Source organism: Budorcas taxicolor, chromosome 21, assembly GCF_023091745.1.
Source record: "Budorcas taxicolor isolate Tak-1 chromosome 21, Takin1.1, whole genome shotgun sequence".
Lineage (NCBI taxonomy): Eukaryota > Metazoa > Chordata > Mammalia > Artiodactyla > Bovidae > Budorcas > Budorcas taxicolor.
Genome location: NC_068930.1, coordinates 38687326 through 38706254, shown reverse-complemented (window position 1 = coordinate 38706254; position 18929 = coordinate 38687326). Strand labels below are relative to the sequence as shown.

Genomic DNA, 18929 nt, shown 5'->3' with positions numbered 1-18929 from the left:
TATACTACACACAAATAACAAAGCTAATTTTATTTTAAATAATTCTACTGGTGGGCAAACTAAGTTCAGAAAAGTAAAGGTTCGATAAATGTATTTGGTCTGATAAGGAGGATATTCACCCTGGAATTCCGTCTTTTGATGCATAATACTCCTCAGAAAGCTGTAAAGTACGTCAAGAATACGTCAAGATAGACACTTAAATCCCCAGACTCGAACCACTCAGACATTGTTGTTCTTGAACAGGGCTGGGTTTGGACTATTTAGAAAGAACTGTCCTTTATTTCCATACAGCAAGGTCTTCAGCAGAGTTTGCTCAGCCAGTGTGAGTCTCTAATGCGCCTGGCCTGCTGAGTCTGAAGTGCGGCCCTCTGGACACAGCACAGACAGTACTCAAAGGACAATTACTGGTCTTCGCTCACCCAGCATGCTCTCCCACTTCACATGGCATGGGCCACTTAGTCACCCAAACGTCCTCTGGCGAACCAGCCCTTTCCCGGTCTTAGTTCAGGCGGTTTAGGTGGAACCCGCCCCAGCCTGCTCAAAGGAGGAATGACCTAGGCTTACATCAGTCTGTAGATTCAGTTTCTAGAGTCATAGTGATTCATTAAATTAGACCAATAAATGTCAAGTGCAGTATGTTTGTTTGCAAAACATGGACAAGAGAAATGGACTCTAACACTCAGAGTATTTGTAAGTGTTTTAAATGGTGGGGTTCTTTGTTTTTTTAATTTATTTATTTTAATTGGAGGCTAATTACAACATTGTAGTGGTTTTCCATACATTGACATGAATCAGCCACGGGTGTACATGTGTTAGAAAGGAAGTTAAGATGATGAGAGAATGGCTATATGGACTTAGTAGGGGGCAGTCAAGCTCTGTGCATCCCTGGACCACAGCCCTTCCCATGCTGCACTCAGGTCATGGATGTCTCTTTCTCCTCCAGCAGATGGTCAGCTCTCTAAGGGAAGGAGATGCATCTCCAGTGTGTTCGGTCATAACATAGAAAAGAGCTTAAACCCACATCTGCTCAAGAAATTATCCTGTGGACTTAGCAGCATGGAAATGAGGCCCTGATGGTTCTACCACTGGGGACTCTGGTTTCTGGGCTCTACTACCTCTATTGGTCAATACCACGCCCTACAGTCCCCACCTTGTCCTCTTGGGTTCCTGCTCTGGGCTGGAACAAGTGGTCTGCTCTGAGTCATCATCTGTGGGTACTGGTGTGGTCACAGTATGTTTCTCACACAACCACCCAGAGAACGTCATCAGGCAGATGGAGTGGGGGTGGGGCAAGCTTTCATAGAAACCCTTTAGGATGAAGCATCGCAAACCCGGAGGGGACACGAGATCACTGAGTCCACTGACACTGCGTTTCTCTCCAGGAGGCTGGGGGATCTGAAAGAGAGCCAGGAGGAAGCACCAGCATCTCCATCCTGGGCAGTCTTTCTCAGAAGATGCAGCCACTCCTGCTCCTGGTGGCCTTTCTCCTGACCCCCAGGGCAAAGGCAGGTGAGTGACCATCCCCATCCCAGGGGCCCAACCCCATCCTCCAGGTGGCACAGAGGTCCCGCCCATTCTGCATGTCCCTGATCCAGCTATCCACCAGGAAGGAACATTCAGAACACTGGCTCCCATCCCACCTCATACCAGGGAATATGATGCTGGATAAACTGCCAGCAGGAGCGACAGAGCAAAGCCTGCTCTCAAGAGGAGCCAGTGGGTACCAGCCCCTCCTCCAGCCCTCCCTTTGCCCTCTGGAAAGTAGAACTTTCCCAGAAGTGATGGCAGATGGTCGCAACCTGGAGAAAAGAAAATACTAAATTGCCCCTGAAGAGGGCAGAGTGGGTCTGGCCTCTGCTTCTAGTTACCTCAGCATCTGCTTGGCAGACCCTGGAGTTGGTGCCTCCGTGTTTGCTCAACCACTAAGACCCAAGGCCCTTTACCCAACTCGACTTCCCTGCCCAGGCCATCAGGGGCTCCTCTCTTTCAAGGATGAAGCCAGTGTTTGGTAGACCTGAACTGCTCTGCTTCCCAGAAGCACACTAGCACCGGCCATACCAACAGCCCCCATCCAGAGGCCCACTGTGAGCAGGGAGGGTGCAGGAGGGGGCATGGTGACTCCTTCATGCAGCCAACAGACACTCACCGGGCACTTACTACCAGTCAGGCCCTGGGAAAGAGGCTATGGCGACATCTAGGTCCCTACTCTGAATTCCTGTGCCCTGGAAAACAGAGCCATCCTGAATAAAATAGGGTAATGGGGCCCTTAGAAATTCACCTGGAATGAAGCACAGGTTGGGGAGGAATTTTCCAAAGCCTCTAGGACTTTGCTATCCCTAGGACAGGAATGAAAAGTGAAAGTGATAGTTGCTCAGTCCTGTCTGACTCTTTGCGACCCCAAGGACTGTAGCCCACCAGTCTCCTCTGTCCATGGAATTCTCCAGGCAAGAATACTGGAGTGGGTTGTCATTCTCTTCTCCAGGGGATCTTCCCAGCCCAGATATCGAACCTGAGTCTCCTGCATTGCAGGCAGATTCTATGCTCACCTCTAATTATGTGTGGGAGACTTATTTGCAGATCCAGACAGCTGCTCTGTTCTAGAGGAGGAAGTTGAGCCCCTTCCCAGCCTCCTCCCGCCCCACCAACTCCAGGCCAGGCTGGACTCCCCAGTGCCCAGCAATTCTGAGCATGAAGCCAATGCCAACAAGGTACACTCAGTGGTGGCACACAAGCAGAACAGCCCTTTTCCTTCAGGGGAGATCATCGGGGGCCGTGAAGCCAAGCCCCACTCCCGCCCCTACATGCTTTGTTTGTAATGATGCTTCCTAAGGCCCACTTGACTTCACACTCCAGGATATCTGGCTCTAGGTGATTGATCACACCATCATGGTTATCTGGGTTATGAAGATCTTTTTTGTATAGTTCTTCTGTGTATTCTTGCCACCTCTTCTTAATATCTTCTGCTTCTGTTAGGTTGATACCATTTCTGCCCTTTATTGTGTTCATCTTTGCCTGAAATGTTCCCTTGGTATTTCTAATTTTCTTGAAAAGATCTCTAGTCTTTCCCATTCTATTGTTTTCCTCTATTTTTTTGCATTGTGCATTATAAAAGGCTTTCTTTTTTTCCCCTCCTTTCTATTCTTTGGAACTCTTCATTTAGATGAGTATATCTTTCATTTTATCCTTTGCCGTTTGCTTCTCTTGTTTTTATTATCAGTTTTCTAGATAATGATTATAATTTTTAATTAATTATTAATGCAAGTAAATCACATTAATAGAAATCAAATAATAATGCAATGTTCTTCAATCTCATCTTAGCAGCAGAGGCATTAAATTTTAGTAGATTAAATACTCCAAATAGCAGAGACTGTCAGTCTACATCAAAAATGTAAGATCCAATTTTGTGTGATTTACAGGAGAAACATCTTGAATATAAAGACATGGATAGAAGATAAACTTATGGGGAAACAAAAAAGATGTATCCTGTAACCCCAATTTAAAAAAAAAAAAACATTATCCATGGTATATGCTGTTTAACTATAGAATTTTTGGCCATCTGTGAGATAACATAGAGTGGAATAATTGTTTTCTTTTTTCCTTATTTCTATTTAGCTTAGCAACAGTGAAGTTGAGACTCTTCATTAGTTTTTATATATGTTTTACTGTGAACTTTCAGATTTTTTGCCCATTCTATCAGGTTTTTGGTCTATTTCTTCTGGATTACAGATCTCTGTACATTATAATAGATGGATTAACTTAATTGTGACATATGTTTTTCACAAGTTTGCTGCCTGTAAATCAAATATGCTTGTACTCCTTTTTGATATAGAAACACTAAAAATTATTTTTTCAAATCATAATTTATTTATTAGCCTTTCTTAGAATGTTTCTGGGTTTCCAGTCATTACAAGAAAGGCTTTCCCCACTCTCAATCTATAAAGGAATTTCCTTGGGCTTATTTCCAGTGCATGTTTGGTTTTATGCTGTACATTTGAATATACAAATATCTATTCAAACTTTATTCTGGTGGTTTCTATGAAGTGTTTCTCTAACTTAATCTCTTAACAAATGACTTGTTCAAAAATCTTTGTTAAAAGTCCATTTTTTCCCTCATGATTCGAAATGCTACCTTATTAGAAACTACCTTTCCATATATACTTGTGCATGTTTCTGCGTTCTTCCGTTCTGTTTCACTAGTCTCTCTGTCTGTTCATCGCTCAGCTCCACACTGTCTTCCAGAAAGAACTTTAGTAGTTTTTAAACTCCAATAGGCTGTCTCCCATACTGTTCCTTTTTCTTTGTGGCATAATTTCCCTCGTGATTCCTTCATACTGATTTTTCTCAGAAATTTCACAGATTGTCTAGGACTTGTATAACATCAAGAGTAAAAAATGGATTGATTTTTTAAACCACATTATGTTATTTTATATCATGCTTATGTATTATCTTTGGGAGAATCAGTACCTTTTTTGGTGTAGTTTCATCCAATCCAAGAACTAAGAACACCTTAATGTTTCTAAGTCTGTTTTTTTCAGAAGTACTTTAACTTTTGTTTTGTTTTTCAGAAGTGCTTTAACATCTTGCACAAATATGTTTTTTACAATTCTGGTTAAATTTTTCCTAAGCGTCGTGTCTTCCTCTGTTGCTACTGTACGGAGTTTCTTTTCAGTGATCTCCAAGCTGGTTATCATTTGTTTAGGCGAAAGGTACACGTTTCCAGTTTTTCGATTTTTTGATTTTTGGCTGTGATGGGTTTTGTCTCTGCGTATGGGCTCCCGCGACTTGCCGAGAGGGGGCGCTACTCTAGCTGGTGCGTGGCCTTCCCACTGAGGTGGCTTCTCCCTGCAGAGCACAGGGTGCGCAGCTTAGGCGGCTCTGCAGCATGCAGACTCTTCCTGGACCAGGGAGACTGGCAGGTGGATTCTTATCCATTGGACCACCAGGGTAGTCTCTGTACAGATTTCAGCTCTGAACCACTCTCAAGCTTATAGAAAAGCTACAATTGCGATACAAAACCTTTTGTTTTCCAGAACCATTTGCAAGTAAAGTTACAGGCATGGTGCTTCATTGCTTTTCAAATACTTTAGAGTGTAATTCCTAAAACAAGGACACTCTTACGGAACCACATTCAAACCATCAAACCCAGGAAATTAACATCGATGTCATCATCTAATCCTCAGACACAGAGAAATCTGGCTCATCACCTTTAATATGTTGACTTATCTGATTAGTCTACAAAGAGATTCATATAACATATCTCTCACCCCTCTTCCACAAGTACAAGACCCTGCTGCCCCCACCTAGGCTCTGGTGATCCACACCAGCCAGCCGCTTGGTACCAACAGCCATTTCACCATATTTGTCCTGCTCTGACATATCCTACCAGACTGCCCCCAAACCCATGAAGGCCTATAAATTCCCCTTGATCAGAAACCAGCTTGTAGCCCGTCGCTTGTGTGAACACTCTCTTCTCCTCACTGGGGCATTCACTCTGCACCATACATGTATTCTGGTTACCTGATCCAGGCTGCCCACTGCAAAGTAGGGTGAGAGGTGTGTCCACTCAGGAGAGAGGCCTGGCATGAGCACATTCTCACCCTGCACAGGCTTGGCATGGACACCCTACCCTGGTTTGCTGGGGCTCTCCTGCCAGAATCCCTGTTGGCAGTGGGCTTTGTTTCTTTAACATGTTGTTGCTTTTGAGGGGGCGCAGGGGGTGTGAATCAAGATGTTTAGGACCTACAATATTTTCAACTCCATGACTCTCTTCACCTTTTCTGTTATGAAGACATGACCAGGATGATTTGGTTTGCAAATGGTACAGGAACATCAGAAAGCCATTCTCAGGGTAGCGGTGGGGGAATTCTGCTTTGCCTCCCTGGCCTCCTTTCTCCCTTCATGTGGGATTCCCTTCCCACAGGCTCTTCTTCCCTGACTGCAACATTCCTGACAGGGGTAAGGTCTTCAGCTCAGTTCAGTCGCGCAGTCGTGTCTGACCCTTTGCGACCCCAAAAATCGCAGCATGCCAGGCCTCCCTGTCCATCACCAACTCCTGGAGTTCACTCAGACTCACATCCATCGAGTCAGTGATGCCATCCAGCCATCTCATCCTCGGTCGTCCCCTTCTCCTCCTGCCCCCAATCCCTCCCAGCATCAGAGTCTCTCCCAGTGAGTCAACTCTTCATGTGAGGTGGCCAAAGTACTGGAGTTTCAGCTTTAGCATCATTCCTTCCAAAGAAATCCTAGGGCTGATCTCCTTCAGAATGGACTGGTTGGATCTCCTTGCAGTCCAAGGGACTCTCAAGAGCCTTCTCCAACACCACAGTTCAAAAGCATCAATTCTTTGGCGCTCAGCCTTCTTCACAGTCCAACTCTCACATCCATACATGACCACAGGAAAAACCATAGCCTTGACTAGATGGACCTTAGTCGGCAAAGTAATGTCTCTGCTTTTGAATATGCTATCTAGGTTGATCATAACTTTTCTTCCAAGGAGTAAGCGTCTCTTAATTTCATGGCTGCAGTCACCATCTGCAGTGATTTTGGAGCCCCCCAAAAATAAAGTCTGACACTGTTTCCACTGTTTCCCCATCTATTTCCCATGAAGTGATGGGACCAGATGCCATGATCTTCGTTTTCTGAATGTTGAGCTTTAAGCCAACTTTTTCACTCTCCTCTTTCACTTTCATCAAGAGGCTTTTTAGTTCCTCTTCACTTTCTGCCTTAAGGGTGGTGTCATCTGCATATCTGAGGTTATTGATATTTCTCCCAGCAATCTTGATTCCAGCTTGTGCTTCTTCCAGTCCAGCATTTCTCATGATGTACTCTGCATAGAAGTTACCTAATCAGGGTGACAATATATAGCCTTGACATACTCCTTTTCCTATTTGGAACCAGTCTGTTGTTCCATGTCCAGTTCTAACTGTTGCTTCCTGACCTGCATACAGATTTCTCAAGAGGCAGGTCAGGTGGTCTGGTATTCCCATCTCTTTCAGAATTTTCCGCAGTTTCTTGTGATCCTCGCAGTCAAAGGCTTTGGCATAGTCAATAAAGCAGAAATAGATGTTTTTCTGGAACTCTCTTGTTTTTTCCATGATCCGGTGGATGTTGGCAATTTGATCTCTGGTTCCTCTGCCTTTTCTAAAACCAGCTTGAACATCAGGAATTTCACGGTTCATGTATTGCTGAAGCCTGGCTTGGAGAATTATGAGCATTACTTTACTAGCGTGTGAGATGAGTGCAATTGTGCAGTAGTTTGAGCATTCTTTGGCATTGCCTTTCTTTGGGATTGGGTGAGGTCTAGGGCCCTTCTATTTTTAACTGGTAGGAGCTCTTGATTGCTTCAAGGAGTGGAATATGGTAGAACAGATGCCTTATGACATCAAAGTATAGGTAATGAAAAGAACCCAGCTTGTGTCTGGCTCATTTCTTAGCAGATCCTCATCTGGGGGCAAAGCAACCCCATGTTGTGAGGGAGACTAACAATCCCACAAATGAAGACTGCTTGAGGGACCTTCATGGAGAGAAGCCAGCATGCCCAGTGAGCAGCCAGCACCATCCACTCAGCATACGTGAGAGAGCCTTCAAGAGATTCAGCCTCCAGGCTTCAAGCCTCCCTGATACCAAGGGAGCAGAGGGGTGCTATCCACACTGCACCCTGACCAAATGCAGATTCCTGGGTAAAAGTAACATTGCTGTTCTTTTTTAAACTACTCAGTTCTTTAGTAATGGGAATAAGCCCTCTTCAGCATCACTCTCACACCATTCTGTCCATCCCACACCATGAATCTCACCATCCTTGTCTGATCGTGATGGTTTGTCTCCTTAGCCATAAGCAAGAAATCTTATTTCCAATGCTTCCCACAGTCTCACACCGAAAGGGACCTCAATCTACAATGACCTTGGTGTAAATTCTTTTGCACAATGAAGGAAACTACAAGCAAGGTGAAAAGATAGCCCTCAGAATGGAAGAAAATAATAGCAAATGAAACAACTGACAGAGGATTAATCTCCAATATATACAAGCAGCTCATGCAGCTCAATATCAGAAAAATAAACAATCCAATCAAAAAGAGGGTAGAAGAACTAAACAGACGTTTCCCCAAAGAAGACATACAGATGGCTATTAAACACATGAAAAGATGCTCAGCACTGCTCATTATTAGAGAAATGCAAATCAAAACTGCAATGAGGTACCATCTCATCCCAGTCAGAACGGCCATCATCAAAAAGTCCACAAACAATAAATGCTGGAGAGGCTGTGGAGAAGAGAGAACCCTCCTGAACTGTGGGTAGGAATGCAAATTGATACAGTCACTATGGAGAACAGGATGCAGACTCCTTAAGGAACTAGGAACAAAATTATCATATGACGCAGCGCCTCAGTACTGGGCATATATCCTAAGAAAACCATAATTGGAAAAGGTATATATACCCCAGTGTTCAGTGCAGCACTACTTGCAATTGATGGGACTTGGAAGCAACCTAGATGTCCATCAACAGATAAATGGATAAAGAAATTGTGGTACATATACACAATGGAATGTTATGCAGCTGTAAAAAGGAATGCATTTGAATCCATTCAAATGAGGTGGATGAACCTAGAACCTATTGTACGGAGTGAAGTAAGTCAGAAAGAGAAAGACAAATATAGTATATTAATGCATATGTATAGACTCTTTCTATGTAATAGAAAGATGGTGCTGATGATCCTATTTGCAGGGCAGCAAAGGAGATACAGACATAAAGAGCAGACTTATGGTCACAGTGAGGGAGGGAGAATGCGGGATGACTTGAAGGTGTAGTGTTGAAACATATACATTACCTTATGTAAAGATAAGATAGATAGCCAGTGGGAATTCACTGCACGATGCAGGTAACCCAAAGCCAGTGCTGTATGACAACCTATGGAGGTGGGATGGAGAGGGAGGTGGGAAGGCAGTTTAAGGGGGAGGGGACATTTATACCTATGGCTGATTCATTATGATGTATGGCAGAAGCCATCACAATATTGTAAAGTAATTTCCCTCCACTTAAAAATGAAACAAAATTGTTAAATAAATAAATAATGACCCCAGTGATCTAAAGAGAACTACAGAAATGAAGACATTCTTGAATCTCTCATCATGAGCCCCAGGATGCTGGGGCTCAGAGATCTGGTATTTGCCAATACAGCTTCTCACTACTCCTATCTGTAGCGATTTTCTTGTTTTCTGCTGAGTAATGGCACCAAGCCAAGAGCTTATGGGTGCCTCTGTGGTGACCACTAAGTACATACTCCACTCAGACCCCAAGACCTGATCAGACAGAGGTGTGAGGCTTTCAGAAAAGTCTCAGATGGTAAAAACCACACCAGAGCAGACACTTAGGGTTAAAAGACCAGACAGAAGCAGCAGCTATTCAGAATCTGATCAGCCTTCCTGGAGAGATGGTCCTGTTCCTGCTCCTGGCGGCCCTTCCTCTGTTCCCCACTGGGGAGGCAGGTGAGTGATGGTCCCACCCTCAGAGGCCCAGACCCACCCCACATGGACAGACCTGCTCAGATGCTACACTCATGCACAGCCTGGGCCTGGTCCATGTAAGGAAATTTCTGAATTCAGGTCAAATTCCCTTAAAGACCAACAAATCTGGGCCCATCTCCCCTCTCCAGCCTTGGCTCCATGAGCACAGCTGGCAGGCTGGAATCTTTCTTTCAGGGAAAATCATCGCAGGCCAAGAGGCTAAGCCTCACTCCCGTCCCTACATGGCGTTTCTTCAGTTCAAGATTTCAGGGGAACCTTACGTATGTGGGGGTTTCCTCGTGCGTGAGGACTTCGTGCTGACAGCAGCTCACTGCCGGGGAAGGTGAGGAGCAGTGCCCGGGCCCCCATCCCTCTGCTGAGCCCTCCCAGGGAACCCTCTTCTCAGGGCCTGCCAATCTGGGCTACCAGCAACACAGGAAGTTCTTCAGAGGAAAGGTGAGCCTTGGGGAGAGATGGACAGGTCAATGCCAGTGATGCATGGAGAGAAGGGACTGATCAAACCTGAGACGGAAGGAAGCCAAGGTTGTACCCTGGAGTCCAGAGTGCAAATGTGAGAAGTTCACGTTTTCCTCAGAGACAGCCAAGCCTCTGCAGGACTGAACACCCTCTGTGGACTCCAGGAACTACCACCCTGCCCAGGCTGCCAGAGGCAGGCAGCACAGAGAAGCCCAGACCCAGGGCCAATCATCTAGAATTCGCTCCCCAGTCCTGCCCTGTTCCCGGCAGTGCTCTGTCTTTCAGGCTCCTGGTCCGTATCTCCTGTGACTCCCCCTCCCTTCTGCTATGTGTGCAGATCAATGAAAGTCACACTGGGGGCCCACAACATCAAGAAGAAGGAGAGGACCCAGCAGGTCATCCTGTCAAGACGTGCCATCCCCCACCCAGGCTATAATAGTGAGACGTGTGCCAACGACCTCATGTTACTGCAGGTGGGACACGCGGCTGCACCGGTTCTGGAACACTTTCCTCCCAGGGTTCTGCATCCCCCATGACTCATTCCCGACGCTCCTCCTGTACGTCCCCTTCCATGGTCCCAGGGCCGCTGGAAGGCAACTCCACAAATGTCCTGCAGTTTCTGTGGGCCATCAGTAGGTGAGAATGCCTTTCCTCTGCCTTCAGCTGGAGAGAAAGGCCAAAATGACCGCTGCTGTGAGCACCATCGGCCTGCCCAGCAGCTCAGATACGGTGAACCCAGGGATGCTGTGCAGTGTGGCCGGCTGGGGACGCCTTCATGTGAAAGGCTCCACCGCAAAGAAACTGCAAGAGGTAGAGCTTGAAGTCCAAAGGGATGAGGAATGCAAATCTCGCTATGCAGTTTACAACACCAGCACCCAGATGTGTGTGGGGAACCCAAGGATGAAGAATAATGCTATGAGGGTGAGTGACACACCTTTATGCATGCAAAGCCCTGGGCACAGCCAAGCTGTGGGGACAGGGAGCAGTGGGAATGAGCCCTGTCCCTGTGTCCCCGGCCTGTCCTCCTATCTGGTCTCTGTCCCATGTCCCTGGGGGGTGAACACTGCCCCACAGTCACATATGGGTGGAGGCTTCCTGCAGGAGGAGGGGGATTGTCAGGGCCAGTCTGAAACCTCAGGACCAACAAGGCCCTGATATCAGCCAGGACCCCTAACTGAGCCTACCCACCCCAGGGTAGCAGGGAAACCAGACCTGAAGAAGGTGAGCTCAGCCCTTGCTCTCTCTGCCCACAGGGTGACTCCGGGGGCCCCCTCGTGTGTAATGGTGTGGCCCAGGGCATTGTGTCCTATGGAAAAGATACACCTCCAGATGTCTACACCAGAATCTCAAGGTTTCAGCAATGGATCAAAGAAACAATGAAAATGTACAAACTGCAGGGACCAGACTGAGGTCCCCCAGGATTGGTCTGTCCATCGTCCCCGGGGTAGAGGTGTTGGGCAAAGTGGGTGGAGGAGGGCTGCCTGGAACTTAATAAAGTTTTATCTTTTGAGCAGAAATCACTGATTCCTCCTTTATTCACATACTTGTTAGGCACCTACTCTGCCAGGGGAACATCTGTTCACATTTCTGATCTGTCACCAGCTTCCGCCTCCAGCACATACACCGCCCCTCTCATCCCCACCTTCCATCTCTGGAATAAAACTTCTACTGTACCAGTAGCCAGCTCCCTCCAGTCACAGGTCCCCAGTGCCAGCTCCCCCTGCAGGCTGCCCGTGAGCTCCATCAGAGAAGGGAGACCCCCTCCTCAGGAGTATAGGTCCCACTTGATTCCCACCTGCATGTGTTATCTATATACCCTCCGCCTTATCCACACCTACTCCCCTCCCCCACATCCCAGTGTCCAGGGGGCAGCAGAAGAGAATCCAGATTTGGAACGGGGACCACCTGAGAAACTGGGGTTGAGGGGGGCACTTTCCCACCCTAACAGATATGGGGGAGGTTTACAAAGGTGTGACTCACCCCATGACTGTTCCTTCCCTGCGTCAGTGCAGGCAGAGCTCAGAAGCCTGAGAAAGTTTCAGGAGGACTTCAGTATTCCTAGGCCCAGCTTGAGTGCCTGTCACAACCTCTTGGAGTCCTGGGCCCAGGGCGCTGTGCAGCCTCTGGTGTCCTGAGGGTACATCCTCCTTCAGCCCCAAGGGACCTTGAAGGAGCTCTTCCACCTTGGGCTGAGCCAACCACTCCCCACCTTCATCATTCCCACGTGTGTTTGTGTATGAATATATTTATCTCCAAAGGAAACTCACTCTAAAGAAAATCATTGGTTTCAAGGTATCCTAAAGTTTCAAAGAGTATCTATAGCCTATAGTTATTGGGTACATTTCTTCCTGTATTTTTTTTTTTTTAATCAATTGCTGAAGTTTTGATGCAAGGTTCAGAAGAGCAACCTCAGTTTTAAGACATGCAGCTTAGAGAGGGCTTAAGAGGAGTGGTTTGCTGAACATCTGAATGGAGAGTGAGCTCCAACTATTGCAAAACGTGTTCTGGCAGAAAGTAACACATATTCATCAAAATATATTCCTCATAAATGGAATATATTCAACATGGTGCATGCAAGGGTGCGAAGTTACTGCAGTTGTGTCAGATTCTTTGTGACCCTATGGACTGTTGCCCTCCAGGCTCCTCTGCCCATTCATCATAGAAAGACAACTAAATACAGCACATATGGATAAGAAAAGTAAACGAAGTGCAGTCCCTCCACCCCCAGATCACCATCAGTAATGCTGAAGCATATTTCCTTCCACTGTTTTTCTATTTATTCGTAAGATGCTCTTGCTTCAACTCCCTTGGGGTTGGGTTGTTTAGAGCTCCTCATGCCGTCCTTTCCATTCCTCTTTCTTCTGTCCTCGTACTGGTGAGAGTGTTGGGTCATCTGCACATGTTTAGGATGGCCTGGCCCAGAACATCTGAGACGTGGCTCCCTGGACTCTGGACAGAGAATACTTAGTGGGGAGTAAGGATTAGATGACCGGCATCTGTTTCCCCTTCCCACTCACCAGTCACCAGCATTGCTGGAGAGGAAGCCCCTCCTGACTCACAAACACCCTGATTCGGGTGGGACAGCCCCCAGGTGAGCTTGAGGGGTGGTGGATACCTCAGCACAACCCAATCCTGTCCCTCATTGCCGAAGGACCCAGTGATGGTTTGCTCTGTTTCAATGAATATCAAGTCCAGGACTTTCGTTCAAAATTTTCAGGTAAGAAAGGCTCTCTTTGTTACAAAACCCTTATATTTAAACAAGAGATTCTAAATCCTCCAAAAACGTGAGGCTGGAACCCTGCAAGACAGGAAGTGGGGCTGCTGTTTGGGCCACTGGGTGAGTCCAGGTCTCGCTGCTCCTCGAGCAAGTGTGGTCTCTGCCTCAACCTTGGCCCCAAGCAGAGCCCCGCACCGTGGTCCTCGCACTCGTGTCCTCTGCCCGCAGACTCTAGGTCTCGTCCAGCCCCTGAGCTTCCCAAGTACAGGAGCCATGTCGCTGTATCCCTGAACCGCGCCTATTGGCTAGTTTTTCATGCTTTCCCCAGGATCAAAGAAGACCCGAGAGGGGAGAAATGCAGACCCTCGTGATTCAGTCACTGAGGGCCTCTGGGGACACAGCTCCTCCCCTGGCTGCAACACAGCCTCCACTTTCTTGTTGTTCTTCTTGCTCTGTGACTCTGCAGTGGGAGGGCAAGTGTGGTGACAGTGTCGTTCTCACCTATCCCACGGCAGAGAACATGGTCACACGTGGCATGCTCACGCCCGGCTGGGGGAAGCACAGCTCTGGGGGGTCTGTGGGGGCACTGAGCCCCCTCTGCTTCCTTCCCCTGTGCTTTGTGTCTGGAAGGAAGACACCCCAGCAGCTCTGACCTGGGCAAATCTTCTGGAAGATGCAGCTACCCCTGCTCCTGATGGCCTTTCTTCTGCCTCCCGGGCTGGGACACATGAGTGACCATCCCCATTCCCGACAGGGTAGCCCATCTCACTAAACCTCTGCAGTCCTGGCCCTTCTGCTCAGCTCCAAATTCTGAACCAGCTCCCATCCCAACTGAGACTACAAGTTCTATGCTGCATAGACATTCAGCAAGGATGGATGGTAGGAAGCAAGCCTCACTAAAAGCTTTTGTAGCTCTTAGCCTCTCTCTCACCACTGGTAAAGTGGGCTGTGCATTTGGTGGAGGATGTGAAGCTATAACACACAAATGAGGAAAATTCCTCACTCCAGCCAGGAAAGGACACCTCAGACAAACCATCCACAACACAGGAGTTGACAGTGGACCCAGCTTAAGAACCAGAGAAACTTGCCAGTTTCCCCGCCCTTCACTCCTGCCCAGGAGAGGAGCCCAGGGTATGACTGGTCAGAAATGGCTAGATGGCAGCACCCAAAGCTCTCTGGGTGTCGTTACTCTTCCCCAGGCCCCAAGCGGTTCATTTTCTGCCCCACTGTCTTGGGCAGTGTCCTCCCCTATCCCTGTGGTCTTAAATCCCACCAGTACTATCCCCACCAAAGCTCAGCCAAAAGCTAATTGGAGGCCATTCACGCGTCAACAGATGTTTACTGAGATCCTGGGATGCATTATGCCCTAGGACATGAGGATTTTAGAAAATCCAACTCCATAAACCCATAGGTGGATTATTAGAATATGGCACCATCAGGACGTTAGCAGAGGCTCAGAGGGGTCCAGGAGACTCCATGAGAATGAGGGCTGGGGGTCCCATCCATGACCTTCTGGGCTCCACCCTCTGGAAGGCAGTCTCGGGGCCCTCCATATGCGTGTGTGAATCAGGACATGGGGAACAATACTGACATTTGGGGTTCAGAAAAGTTTATCCCACTGCAGTGAGAACCCGGGGGACTCTCCCCTAGTGTCTGTTGGGCACTGTCGACCCACCTCGACTGCAACCTTCCCAAATCTCCCTTCTAACCATAGCCTCTCCCATCTCACCATCTTTCAGCCTTTTCTTTCAGAGAAAATTACTTGGGGCCATGAGGCCAAGCCCCACTCCCGCCCCTACATGGCTTTTGTTCAGTATCTGGGTGAGAACGGTTGGAAGAGGTGTGGCGGTGTTCTCATACAAAAGGACTTTGTTCTGACGGCTGCTCACTGCAGAGGAAGGTGAGGGGCAGTAGCCAGCCTACCCTACCTGAGGCCTGGACAGGGACCCGTCCTCTCCCCAAGAGCTGAGCCCAGGGGTACCCCGCCTTCACCCCAGGATCCTGGAAATCAGGACCACAAGAGCTCATCAAATAAGCCATCTTACGAGCAGGACTAGGGTGATGAAAAGCTGAGAAACAGGACAAGTAAAGTTTTGAGGTCAGTGGGTCGGAGGTGAAAACAAGAGGCAGGGTTGAGAAGGGTCGATCCACAATGGCCAAATAAAGCATCAGAGAAGGATGAGAGTGTGCAGTGAGAGCCAAAACCCAGACTCAGAGTCACTTCACAATATCGCTGAGAAAGCTCCCGGAGCCCTGCCCTCATGTCCCCGAGAAGCACAGGGCCCAGAGTCACTCAGCCCAGGACCGTCTGTCACCTCAATTCCCCCTCAGCTGCTGCCCTGCCCTGGTGTCAGCTGCCTGTCACAGCTCCTGGGCTGTATCTCCGGTGACCCCATGATCCCCACACCCCTGCTCTGCACTCCATGCAGCTCAGTCAACGTCACCCTGGGGGCCACAGCATCAAACAGCAGGAGAGGACCCAGCAGGTCATCAGGGTGAGAAGAGCCATCTGCCACCCAGACTATAATCCTAAGAACTTCTCCAACGACATCATGTTACTGCAGGCAAGGGAAATTCCCCACTGGCCCTGCCCTCCTGGGATCAGATCATAGATCTCCCAGGATCTCCTGCCTCTTTCTTCCTTCCCATTCTGGCAGCCTGACCAGTCTCAGGGGGAGAGGTGAGAGATGGGGTCCATGCAGCCTCATCATGGCATCCAGGCCAGAGGACCACCAGCTGAGCCAGACTCTTGTCTCTTCCCATCAGCTGGAAAGAAAGGCCAAGCAGACATCAGCTGTGAAGCCCCTTAGTCTGCCCAAGGCCAAGGCCCGGGTGAAGCCAGGACAGGTGTGCAGTCTGGCCGGCTAGGGGCAGGTGGCCCCAGGCACTCCAGCCACCACCCTGCAGGAGGCAGAGCTGACGGTGCAGGAGGATCGCGTGTGCGAATCCCTCGACCCCAGGCACTACAGCCGGGCCACCCAGATTTGTGTCGGGGACCCAAGGAAGGTGAAGACCGGCTTCAAGGTCAGTTTTCCTGCATCTGAGCACACAGACCCAGGAGGTATGGGTAGGGCAGAGGCCGTATCTTCATCCTCAGCTGAGAGCTTTGGCAGCCTGCTCCTTGAATCCAATATTTTGCCTTTTTTTCCTGAGTTGGTCAGGAAGCATCAGTCATCCCACAGCTTTCTTATCACCAGAGTATCCAGGAGAAAATTGACAGAAAGGTAGACGTGAGTCCAGCTGCTAAGAACAGTCAGAGTCAGGCTGGAGCCCCAGGACCAGGACGTGACCAGGCCTCCCTGGGCCTGGGTCTTCCCCACAGCCCCTGGCTGAGACCACCCAACCCCGGCGGCAGAGAAGACAGAGCAAGGAGGCCTGCTCAGCCCTTATCTCTCTGCCCACAGGGTGACTCCGGTGGACCCCTCGTGTGTAAAAAAGTGGTCCATGGTACTTTCTCCTATGGAAAGGTGAATGGGATACCTCCAGGAGTCTTCACCCAGGTCTCACACTTCCTGCCCTGGATAAAGAGAACAATGAAGCAGCTCTAACAGCAGCTTGAGACTGACCTTTCTCTGCACTGACCACTGTCCTGGGGCAGCAGCAAGAATCCCATAGGGATTGGCAGTGGGATCACAGGGCCACAATAAATGGGATCTCTAAAGCAATGGTGACTGAATTCCTATTTATTCGTGGAACCACCTCAATACATAACCACGCTGCTCCAGGGCGCCCTCTGCTGTCAGTTCTGGGTTTTACTTCTCCTTCCTCCCTAGCCCTCTGCTGCTTGCTAAGTCGCTAAGTCGTGTCCCATTCTTTGCGACCCCATGGACTGTGGCCTGCCAGGCTCCTCTGTCCATGGGATTTTCCAGGCACAAACACTGGAGTGGGTTGCCATTTCCTTCTCCAGGGGATCTTCCCGACCCAGGGGTCGAATCCGCATCTCTTGCATCTCCTGCTTGGCAGGCAAATTCTTTACCACTAAGCCACCCTAGGCCTCACTCCTCCCTAAATCCCTGCTGTCTGTATAGAATCTCATTGATTCCTCAATGAGAAATCATTGAGAAAATGATCTGGTGCTTAGCCAAAGCAAGAAAATCTCTTTGGTGCTTAGCCTTCCGCCAGGGATGAATCTAAAGGGCAATTCCTTAAAAAGGACAAATTCTCCCCAGAATGGTCCTCTCTTCAAGTTAGAAATTTCTTACCTTTCTAAGCCAAACACTGTCACCAACCCCTCAACAATTTAGCAAAGAACAGGTCAGAGGACGGAGAATAACTCCAGGGACCGAGCAGGTCAGGGGGCCATGCCATGGGCACTCAGATTCCTGTTTCCAGAGCCTCTCTCTCTCCTGTGAGGGCAGGCTGCTCCCATACTGGAACTGTCTGGAGCTTAGGCGGCAGAGATGTTCCCATGATGGTCCTCAGCCTCACTCAGGTCCCATCTCCACACCCTGCCCCAGGCCCAACACAGGACTCAGTCAACCTTGCTCCCTGTGTACCGTCCCACACCAGCCCCTGTTTTCCACCTGAGTGCCCTAGCCACCAGCTCCTTTCCCTTCCAGCTCACCTGGTTTTGAGCCACTCTCCCTGCCATACCTAACCTCCCATCCAGTACCTTCTGCTTATCAGAGGAGCCAGGACCCACCTCCCACCTGGGAAGGGCCACCTCAGGCCCTGGGTCCAGCCCAACATCCCCAGGGGCTCAACCACCACCAAGGCCTGTAGAGGTACTGAGAGGCCTCAGCCCTTTCAGCCTGGCCTGGCATTGGGCCTCTGACTCCCCCTGCTGGCAACCGGGTTATGGCAGCCTTGTGAGCCACAAGGATCCAGGGCCACTGGGCGCCAAAGTATGATATTGCCATCCATCAGTAGATCAAATATTGATCTTTCTCTTTGTGCCAGAACATAACAAGCTCTGTCTCTGCCATCAGGAAAAGTTTAGTGGTGAGAAGTGAAGTGAAGTAGCTCAGTCGTGTCCGACCCTTTGCAACCCCATGGACAGTACAGCCTTCCAGGCTCCTCCATCCATGGAGTTTTCCAGGCAAGAATATTGGAGTGGTTTGCCATTTCCTTCTCCAAGAGATCTTCCTGACCCACGGATCAAATCTGGGTCTCCCACCTTACAAGCAGACAGACGCTTTACCGTCTCAGCCGTGCAGGAGATCTGCATGGTCTTAGCGATGAGAAAGTTCCTTTAAATTTCCGTGGTGCCTCCCTTTCCACAGGGAAGTTCACTTTGGCACAGATAGACCTGTATTTGGAATCTGGAAGAAATCTTGTCTATCTGGAGGAAATCTTGTCTTGAAAATAATTACTTTCTCTGTATTTTAGCTGGATTGTACATTATAGTTTCACATGCATTATCTTGTTTGATTCCAGAAGGGCAATGTGAAATTGGAAGAGGCTTGGAGACCCACAGGTCCTGGGGTTTCTAGTCTGTGCTCCATGGAGTCCATGTCTGGAAGGGAAGGAGGGAAGAGACCCCTGGAACCGCCTCTTTTGTTATCTTACATGTGGAAGCATGAACCTCAGTTTGCAAACCGACGAGATCCCATATTTAATCTGAAAGACAGTTCATTGTGACCCAGATGTCTTGAATTCTTTAAAAAGCACCACCAGTGACTTGAGGATGATCAGTTCAGTTCAGTTCAGTGGCTCAATCTTGTCCAACTCTTTGCGACCCCATGAATCGCAGCACGCCAGGCCTCCCTGTCCCTCACCAACTCCCAGAGGTCACT

The 18929-nt window shown here is 48.7% G+C and overlaps 1 protein-coding gene and 1 pseudogene across 1 annotated transcript; both read left to right on the top strand.

Annotated features, from left to right (window-relative positions):
- The first annotated feature begins 9427 nt into the window (after positions 1-9427).
- LOC128066549 (mast cell protease 3-like) lies at positions 9428-11386 on the top strand. Its single transcript, XM_052659581.1, has 5 exons — positions 9428-9482; positions 9696-9843; positions 10315-10450; positions 10641-10898; positions 11231-11386. The coding sequence occupies exons 1-5, from the start codon at positions 9428-9430 to the stop codon at positions 11384-11386; spliced, it is 753 nt and encodes a 250-aa protein (XP_052515541.1).
- A 2481-nt stretch (positions 11387-13867) lies between these two features.
- On the top strand, positions 13868-16742 carry LOC128066914 (granzyme H-like; annotated as a pseudogene).
- Positions 16743-18929: the final 2187 nt, after the last annotated feature.

Bases quoted from the DNA above. Each gene is read 5' to 3' on its own strand.
- LOC128066549 (XM_052659581.1), top strand. From the start codon at position 9,428: ATGGTCCTGTTCCTGCTCCTGGCGGCCCTTCCTCTGTTCCCCACTGGG. The intron at 9,483-9,695 runs GTGAGTGATGGT...TCTTTCTTTCAG, and splicing joins GTTCCCCACTGGGGAGGCAG to GGAAAATCATCGCAGGCCAA. The intron at 9,844-10,314 runs GTGAGGAGCAGT...CTATGTGTGCAG, and splicing joins GCAGCTCACTGCCGGGGAAG to ATCAATGAAAGTCACACTGG.